This window comes from Gossypium hirsutum, chromosome D06 (assembly GCF_007990345.1).
Source record: "Gossypium hirsutum isolate 1008001.06 chromosome D06, Gossypium_hirsutum_v2.1, whole genome shotgun sequence".
NCBI lineage: Eukaryota > Viridiplantae > Streptophyta > Magnoliopsida > Malvales > Malvaceae > Gossypium > Gossypium hirsutum.
In genome coordinates, this window is record NC_053442.1 from 47591489 (window position 1) to 47602173 (window position 10685).

General features: G+C 39.9%; 1 protein-coding gene across 1 annotated transcript; it reads right to left on the reverse strand.

Moving 5' to 3' along the window:
- Window positions 1-6798: 6798 nt before the first annotated feature.
- LOC121218417 (uncharacterized) lies at window positions 6799-7137 on the reverse strand. The gene has a single exon (XM_041095594.1). The coding sequence runs from the start codon at window positions 7135-7137 to the stop codon at window positions 6799-6801; it is 339 nt and encodes a 112-aa protein (XP_040951528.1).
- Between the last annotated feature and the right edge of the window lie 3548 nt (window positions 7138-10685).

Below are 10685 nucleotides of genomic sequence, written 5' to 3' on the forward strand. Positions count from 1 at the left end.
CTTCTTTTTCACGAACAATACTGGTGCACCCCAAGGTGAAAAACTTGGTCGAGCGAAACCTCTATCCGTCAGTTCTTGCAACTGAGCTTTCAACTCCTTTAACTCGGTTGGTGCCATACGATACGGAGCTATCGAAATCGGCGTAGTCCCAGGTACCAGCTCAATACCAAACTCTACCTCCCGAACAGGTGGTAAACCCGGTAATTCTTCCGGAAAAACATCCGGGTATTCACAAACCACCGGCACAGATTCGGGTTTCTTTTCTAATTCTTTGTCACCAAGTACATACGCAAGGTATGCTTCGCACCCTTTTCTTACATATTTCTGTGCCAACATTGCTGATATTACAGCTGGCATCCCCTCTAAGTCCGCAGTCTCAATTCGGACTACTTCGTTATTTGCGCATCTCAAATCAATAGTCTTGCTCTTGCAATTCACAATCGCATCATGCGCGGTCAACCAATCCAAACCAAGGATAACATCAAATTCATCAAACGGCAAGAGCATCAAGTTCGCCGGGAAACAGGAACCTCGAATTTCCAGGGGACATTTCTTACACACTTTGTCGACAAGCACGTAACGACCCAAAGGATTTGACACCCGAATTACGAACTCAGTAGACTCAATAGGTAAAGTCTTACTGGTTGCTAAGGTTTCACATATGTAAGAATGAGTAGAACCGGGGTCAATCAAAGCAATTACATTAGTATCAAAGAGGGTGAATGTACCGGTAATAACATCAGGCGAAGAAGCATCCTCGCGGGCACGTATAGCATAAGCTCTAGCAGGCGCACGGGCTTCGGATCTGGTTATATCATCTCTAGATCCTCTCTGACCACCACCAGCATTGCCCATATTCCCAGATGGTCTACCTCGAGCAGTGGTAGCACCCGGTCTCCCACTCTGATTTGCATTCTGCCCCGACAACCTCGGGCAATCTTTAATGAAGTGGTCCACTGATCCGCATTTGTAACAGGAGCGGTTAGGAAATCTACAACTCCCCGAATGCCATTTACCGCAATATCGGCATTTCGTCCTGTCTCGACGTTCATTCCCAACACTGGCGACCGAAGTGCCTCGTGTACCCACAGGGGGTCGATCACGATCTCGTCCAAAAAGGCCCGAAGTGCCTCTAAACTGGCCCGCATCATCTCGAAATCTCTTCGATGTCTGTTGAAGAGACCTCCCCGAGGATCTTTTACGAAACTCTCCAGTTCCCTCATCAACTCTTTGCTTTTCTTTTCTAAGCTCTTCGGCTTTACAAGCTCGTTCAACAAGTACCACGAACTCTTGTATTTCAAGAACGCCAACGAACATTTTTATATCTTCATTCAGCCCATCCTCGAAGCGTTTACACATAATAGCTTCGGACGAAACACATTCCCGAGCGTATTTGCTAAGTCTAACAAATTTTCGCTCGTAATCAGTAACCGACATGGAGCCTTGCTTAAGCTCAAGAAATTCCTTCCGTTTTTGATCAACAAATCTCTGACTGATATACTTTTTCCGAAACTCAGTTTGGAAAAACTCCCAAGTTACTTGCTCTCGGGGCACAATAGAAGTCAGAGTACTCCACCAATAGTAGGCAGAATCACGTAGCAAGGAGATAGCACACTTTAGGCATTCATCGGGTGTACAAGATAGCTCATCGAGTACCCGGATAGTGTTGTCCAGCCAAAATTCAGCTTGCTCGGCATCATCGCTATCCATAGCCTTAAATTCAGTAGCCCCATGTTTTCGGATTCTGTCAACTGGGGGCTTATTTGACCTTATTTGGTCCGTTACCGGTGGTATTGTAGGTGCGGGGGTAGTATTTGTCGGGAATGGAGGTTGTGGAACAGCCATATTAGTTCGAATGTATTGGTTAAACCAATCATTCATCACACTATAGAATGCTTGTCTAGCTTCATCATTCTGATTACTAGCATTAGGTTGAGAGTCCGCCGGCACTGTCCCTTGTGCGGGAGCAGGCGCTACACTCTCAAGATCATCAGCTACTTCTCGGTCACGATCGGGATCCATTACTATAAATAAACACATTTACGATTGTCAGAAATCACCACACTATCAAGTAATCACATAAAATGGCATGTATAGCTAGACCCAAAACATTACGGTAGTCCTAGAATCGACTAAACCGTAGCTCTGATACCAATAAAATGTAACACCCCGAACCCGAGACCGACACCGGAGTCGGACACGAGATGTTAACAAACTTTGAAAAATTTTTCCAGACACTGCCCAGTCTGAGTACTAGTCGCTTCAAAAATCATATCTTGAGTTTCACAACTCAAAAATCAGTTTTGTGATTTTTCCCTGAAACTAGACTCATGTCCCCACCTATGGATTTTTTTCTAGAATTTTTGGTCGTGCCAATTAGTACAGTTTATTAGTCAAAGTCTCCCATGTTACAGGGGTCGACTACACTGACCTTTTCCCATTACGACTGGGATATCTCTCTGCACAGAGCTTCAATACTGATGCCGTTTGTTTCTATGGAAACTAGACTCAGAGAGGAATCCATACATATATGGTATGACCCCTAATTATCTCTGGTCAATTTATAGTGAATTTCCAAAGGCAGAACAGTGAATCCAGAAACTGTTCTGGTCCTGTTCCACAAGAACCCGAATATCTCTTTCTGTACTGTTCCTATAATTGTTTTGTTACTTCCATATGAAAGTAGATTCATCAAGGTTCGATTACATAATTTATTCACTATTTAATTCCACTCCTACGAATTCTTGTGATTTTTCCAATCCACACCACTGCTGCTATCAGCTTCTGTTTTCAAGGTGAACCTTACCTAATTTGGGGTTTCATGGACCAACTAGGGCCTTGTCATACATAAGCCCACATATGATCATACTTAGCCATTCTAGTGGCTGATCATTTGCTCAACACTTCCATTCCAACATAGTTACATCATGAAACCATCTATACATTCATAAATACGAATGGTCTAATGCCATACTCCACTTCTACAAGCCATTTTCGCATGGCTGTACACTTATACATTTCATAAAGTACTCGAAAGACAACAACGGGTAGTCCTATACATGCCATAACAAAATTCAACCAAAATAGTACCCAAAAGAGCCTTTGATAGTGTGGGCGACTTCGACTTCAAGATCCCGAGTCCGATAGCTGGAGAACCAAAAATCTATAAAACAGAGGAGCAATGTAACGAGTAAGCAATTTATGCTTAGTAACTTTGAGCAAGGAATTCCAGCATAAACAAAGAATATCACACATTTAGCTAAACGGAATATTTCATAATATGCAATTTATCGATATTAAACTTGCTTCACAACATTAACAACCCTTATGCACATACACAATAGACTAACTTAGCCGAAGGCCGATAGCTCGTTTATCAACTGAGCGAACATTTATTTGTAAGGGCTCGATTTAATTCAACACATACGTAACATATCCCCATATTGGGATGTTTTTCGAGTATTCGCTGGAATTTTACAGCAAGCTCATTCATTACCAGATCACGTACCTTCGGGATTTAACCGGATATAGCTCCTCGTTCAAATGCCTTCGGGACATAGCCCGGATTTAGTAACTCACATAATGCCTTCGGGACATAACCCGGATTTAACAACTCGCACGAATGCCTTCGGGACTTAACCCAGCTTTAATAACTCGCACGAATGCCTTCGGGACTTAACCCGGATTTAGTATCTCGCACAAAGGCCTTCGGATCTTAGTCCGGATATATTTGCTTAGCACAAAGCCTTCGGGACTTAGCCCGGACAGCATTCAATTAATCATGCACATCTCACAATAATTCATGGCACATTCATATTTCATTTTCGTTTACGAAACTCAAACACAAGGCACGTATTGTCCTTGCACATTCGGCTCAATAGCCACACATAGAGCATGATTTAATCACATCGAAATTTAAGCTCTCTTACTCAAGAACTTACCTCGGGTGTTGTCGAACGATTCCGCTAGCTATTCAACCACTTTTTCCTTCCCTTTATCGGTTTTATTTCCCCTTTGCTCTTGAGCTTAATCAAACAAATAAATTGATTTCATCATTTAGGCATCAAAAGATGAACACAAGGCACTTAGCCCATATTTATACATTAGACATTAAAGTCTCATACATGCAAACATCATGCATCAACACAACATATTAGCTAATTTCTTTACCCTTGGCCGAATATGCATGTCCATTTTTGGGGTCGATTTCAACACTTAATACACACATATACACACTAGTAAAGCATCCTCCCCCTTTTCATCAATTTAACACATGCATTGCTCATTAACATGCAAAGTTACATTCGGCCTTAGCACACATCTTGCTAGCCGATTCTTCTCCATTTAGCAACCAATGCACACATGTGCTCACACAAAAAAAATATGCTAAAAAGGAGGTTCAAGAATCATCAAGCCATCATCACATGCATCATTAACAAGCTTCATATTTTGCATGCAATGGCATTAACACCACCTCCACCTAGGCCGAATCTTAACTCATCCTCATGCCTCATCACCACAACATCAAACATCAACCAAGAATGATTCATCCATGGTCAAGTGCCATTTCCATCACATAGCAAGATTTAGACCATGGGTTAGGTAGCACTCAAGCTAACAACTAAAACATGCATGCCTCTCATGGAACATCATCAAACATACCTTAGCCTAGCTACATGCATGGCCGAATCTCTTCACCTTTCTTCTTCTTTCCTCCTTAAAATTTTTTGCCAAGGATGAACCAAAGGATGAGAAAATTTTTCTTTGTTTTTCTTTCTAGTTTTTGGCAAGCATGAAGATGAGAAAAGGATGAACAAAATCCCCCCCCTTTCTCTTCTTTAGCTCACGGCAATGGGGGGACAAACACTACACACACATTTTTTTTCTTTTGTTTTCCATTTCTTTATTACCCATACTCCTTATTTTATTCTTCCACTAACAAAACATGTTTCATGACATGTTTTACCCATCCTTCCTTGTCATGGCCGGCCACTACTCTTTAGGGGGGGAATTTGACATGCAAGTCCCCCCTTTGACCACATGCACTAATAGGTCCTCACACATTGACCTATCACATTTTAGAATTTTCTCACATAAGTCCTATTGACTAAATTCACATGAAATCAACCAAATTGAAGCTTGAAATTTTCACACATTCATAATTACATATTCTACACAATAAGTATCACATTCAAACATTTCGGTGACTCGGTTTAGCGGTCCCGAAACCACTTCCCGACTAGGGTCAACTTTGGGCTGTCACAGCACTAGCGTCTCCTTGCCTCGAGTCATTCTTTCTACAGAGGCTTCATTGATTGGAACTTTATTTTCCAAGACTTCCTCACCAGCATAGGGTACGATTCGTCTTTACTGGCACAATAACATCACCAGTGATGGGAAAACTAATATCCTAGTCTGCCTTGCGATGCAGTCAGCTGTTCCTTGGTGACGTATTACACCCATATCAATTTTTTCTAGGGTAATTGTGGTGCTGTGAATGGAGGGTTTTAGTCTGCAATTGACAAAGTGAAACCAAATTTTTCCTTGCAGCGTTAGGAAACAACGGTGTATCGTATAGTTCTTTTGATGGGAACCTGTCCAAACTACTCCCTCGACAAACAAGTCTCTCACCAACAGGTCACATTTTTCATCTATAATGTCATCCACGAACTCGGAGTGTTTGTCAACATCAAACTTGGTGTTGTACAGCTCGTTCAGGTTTGCAGCGTCCCATGGTATTAAACCTTCTTGACCGAAAATAACCTCTAACTCATGATCATAGATATTGGTATAGAACTCACGCACCCGTCAAGGGGGTAGCTTCTAGGATGGGCGCAAAAAGTTTTCCACTTTAACTTCAAGCTGGTTTTGGAGACTTGTTTACCCAACTCTTGTTGTGGCAAAAGATAAATGCCCTTCAATATGTTGTTGTAAAATCGTTCATTTGTGGCTTTATTCAAAAGGACTATTGGCTCCTTTGTTTGCACTGGCCAGAGGGATTCTGATTCATGGACTGTGGTAGTAGAGGATGCATGTTCCTCAGCAGATTTGGTGGCTTTCTTGATCGAGGCTCTTGTTTTGGCCATCTTTTGTTGATGGAGAGTGGTTTAAAGGTAAAAAGATATGGTTTTAAGAAGAGAAAAGAAATAAAAATGGTTGCTTGAATGTGTCACAGTCGGTATAGTGGGAGGGGATTTATAGTGGGTGAAAGAGGAAGATGAAGTGGCGTGTTGTTTTGTGGAGAGATATAGGGCAGGCAGGAAGAGTTGTGTCCAATAGAAATTGTACCCGCTTAGAAGGATCAAATGGCTGAGTGAGATCTGATCCAACGGTGGAGTCTAACTGCCTCTAAATTCTTATGAGCTATAAATGGTGGTACGGACTTATGGAATGCGCTGAGAGTAAGAACTAAATGTGTCGACACTGGTACCTAATTATTCTGCAAAAATGAAGGAAAACAAATTTTAACAAAACATAAATAAAATAAAATAAGCTAAAATCACAGAGTACAAATTAAAAATTAAAACTTTTTTGACCAATTTAATGGTCTCTGCCTGCTTTTGATCATTGTTACCAAAATAGTGTTTCAGCCTCTGTCCATTCACTTTGAACTGGTGTCTATCACGTAAATCTCGATTTGTGACTACACCATGAGAAAATATCGTGACAACTTCAAAAGGTCTAGACCAACGTGAACACAATTTTCCTGGGCGCAATTTGAGTTGAAAATTGAATAATAAAACCTGGGTGGAATTTACCTGTGATAAACTATCGTTGTAAAATAATCTTGTCATGCCATCATTTAGTCTTTTCCTTATAAATTGCAGCATTTTCATAAGCATTTCTCCTAATTTCCTCGAGTTCAGTGATATCCAATAATCTTTTCTTCCCAATCGCTTCATAGTCCATGTTTACTTGTTTAATTGCCCATGCTGCTTTGTGTTCCAGTTCGACTGGCAAGTGACATGATTTCCCTAATGGAGTTTTGTATGATGTTTGCAATGCCCATAAAGCATCATCCAATTGGAAAGAGCAATCTTTCCTTGAAGGGTTTACAACCTTCTCAAGAATGTTCTTAATTTGTCTATTCGAAACTTCGGCTTGTCCATTCGTTTGTGGATGATAAGTAGTAGCCATTCTATGATTAACTCCATATCTCTTCAATGTAGTTGCCACTTGGTTGCAATGAAAGTGTGTACCCTGATCACTAATTAGTGCCTTTGGTGTGCCAAAGCGAGTGAGTATATGCTTGTGAAAAAAATTAAGCACTGTCCTTGCATCATCTTTTGGGACAACAATAGCCTCTACCCACTTTGAGACATGGTCAACAATAACTAATATATAAATATTTCCAAATGAGCTCGGAAATGGTCCCATAAAATCTATACCCCAAACATCAAAAAATTCAACCTCTATAATTGTCTGCTGCAATATTTCATTGCGTCGGGATAAAAAACTGGTGCGCTGACACCTATCGCATTGATTTACAAAATTGTAGGCATCCTGACTGGAGAACTTTAGCAGCAATTCTCATACCACCGAAATTACCTTCATAAGGAGCATTATGAAAATGCTTCAGGATTAAAAGCATCACCTCTTCTGAAACACAATGTCAAATAATGTTATCATTGCATACCTTAAATAAATACAGCTCTTTCCAATGATACCTCATTATGTCACGAAGAAATCTTTCCTTTTTATGGCCTATAACACCCAATGGGAGTTTTTCACACACTAAATAATTAATAAAATCTGCATACCAAGGGGTTGCATCTACAACAAATAACTTCTCATTTGGGAATGTATCGACAATTTGAAGTATGTTTCCGTCTTTGCTGCCAACTTCCAATTGAGACAGATGGTCTGCAACTTGATTCTCTGAACCCTTATAATGTTTTATCTTGATGTAAATTCTTGCAACAGTAATATCCAGCGTATCAATCTTTGTTTGGCATCCTTTTTCACAAAGAGATATCCCAACGCCGAATGATCAATGAATACCGTAACCTTTGCGTCGACAAGATAAGAGTGAAACTTTTTGAAAGCAAAGACAATAGTCAATAATTCTTTCTCTGTGGTGATATAATTGAGTTGAGACTTTATGAGGGTTTTGCTAGCATAATAGATGGCGTGAAATATTTTTCCCTATCGTTGTCCTAGAACTGCACCTACAGTAAAGTCGCTTGCACCGCATATAACTTTAAAAGGTTGAGACCAATCGGGTGCAATGACAATGGATGCATTCACTAGCTTCTCTTTTAACAGAATAAAAGCATTTAGACACGCATCGTCAAAGAAGAATTTTTTATCCTATTCCAACAATGAGCATAAGGGCTTTGCAATTTTTAAAAAATCCCTAATAAACCTTCGGTAAAACCCCGTATGTCCCAAAAAATTATGAATACCTTTCACATTTATTGGTGAAGGTAATTTCTCAATGATTTCCACTTTACCTTTGTCTAATTGAATGCCTTGACTAGAGATGTAGTGTCCTAATAGAATACCTTCAGTTGCCATGAAATGACATTTTCCCTAATTCAAAACAAGATGTGTGTCCTCAGATCGCTTTAGTACTTTCTCCAAATTGTCAACGCAATGATCAAAATCATTCCCATAGACTAAGAAATCATCCATAAATACCTCTATAGAGTCTTTGATCATATCTGAGAATATTGCTATCATGCACCTTTGAAATGTGGCAAGTGGGTTGTAAAGACCGAAAGGCATACAGTGAAAAGCGAAAGTACTAAAAGGGCAGGTGAAAGTTGTTTTCTCTTGATCCTCCAGTGCAATAGCAATTTGATTGTACCCAGAATAGCTGTCTAAAATGCAATAATTGGCCTTTCCAGCAAGCCGATCCAGCATTTGGTCGATGAAAGGAAGCGAGAAGTGATCCTTCTTTCTGGCCGCATTTAATTTGCGATTATCCATGCAAACTTCCATCCATTTGGAATGCGTGTAGGAATTAATTCATCCTTATCCTTCTGAACCACAGTGATGCCACTCTTTTAAGGCACGCATTGCACTGGACTTACCTAATTGCTATCAAAAATCGAGTAAATAATTTCAGCATCTAGCCATTTTATGATTTCCTTATTGACAACTTCCTTCATCTTCTCATTTAATCTTCTTTACCGTTCAATCTATTGCTTGCCTTCATCTTCTAACTTCATCTTGTGCATGCAAAAAGAATGACTAATACCTTGAATATCGGCAATACTCTAAGAAATAGCTCGTTTATGTTGTTTGAGAATATGGACCAATTTCTCTCCTTGAGTTACATACAGTGTTATAGAGACAATAACTGGGAGAGTATTGTGATCACCAAGAAAAACATATTTAAGATGAGGAGGTAGTGGTTTCAATTCCACAGTAGGAGCTTCTTCAATAGATGGTTTGAAAATTGGGGTTATTCTGTTGGTTAGGTCTAAGGATTCAATATGCCATCCATGCTTGAGTTCAAGATTATTAGCTTCAACCATGCTGTCACAATCGTCTAAGCATTCGACATCAGATGTCACTACAAACTCTTTAGAAAGTACTATGCTTTGGTCATTGAATTCTTCCTAAATTAGGTCATCTTGCACATCAATAGTATGGCATTCTTCTATGTCCTTGCTTGAATAAATTCAAAAACAAAGGTGACTTGCTCATCATTAAGTCACATGGTTAGTTCACCTTTATAAACATCAATTAGAGTTCAGCCGGTGGCTAAAAATGGTCGTCCCAAGATTATGGGAACCTCATTGTCTACCTCGCAGTCAAGCATGATAAAATCAATTGAAAAAATGAATTTATCCACACGAACTAAGACGTCTTTTATTTTCCCTTCAAGTTGAGCCAAGGATCGATTGAGTAGTTATAACGTCACTGCAGTAGATTTCATATGACCAATTCCCAACTTTTTAAAAGTAGATAGTGGCATCAGGTTGATGCTAGCTCCCAAATCACATAAAGCCTTGCCCAAATAATGGTTGCCAATCAAACATGGAATGGTAAAGCTTTCGGGATCTTTCAATTTAGGCGGCAACTTTTCATCAAAACAGCACTGTAACCTTCTATGAGTGCAATAGTTTCAATATTAGTGAGCTTCCACTAAAGGAATGCTGGTCTGCAGTTGCTTCAGTGTGTGTAGGAACTGCTGATACTTCTTGTCATGCTCATTCTTCTTATATCTTTGTGGGAAGGGTAGAGGTAGTGATATATTTGCTTGCACTGACACCTTTGATTGCGTCAACAATTTTAAATGTCAGACAGTAGGCATATGATTGACAATTTGTGGAACTTTTCTGTCTGATGCATTGACAAATTCTTCAGATTCAACCTTCGCACAAGTGATCACTCCATCTGTATCTTGAGGTGCTATAGTAGAGTCGATAAACGATTCACTAGTTTGTTTACAACTCTTAAGAGTGATTGCCTTATAATGTTTTTTCCCCTTCAGACTAGGATTTTCTGTGTCACTAGGTAATGAACCTGGTGGTCGAGTATTCAAATTTGAAGCAAGTTGTCTTAACTGTGCCTCCAATGCTCGAATGAAAGATGAATTCCCTTGAACGATAGCTTCCGTGTGAGTAATATGCTCTCGAATTAACACCTCAAGAGTTGCTAACAGGTTAGAAGTAGAAGCTTGAGTGTACGGTTACTATCAATGTCCTTGAACATGTTGATTTGGTATTGAAGAG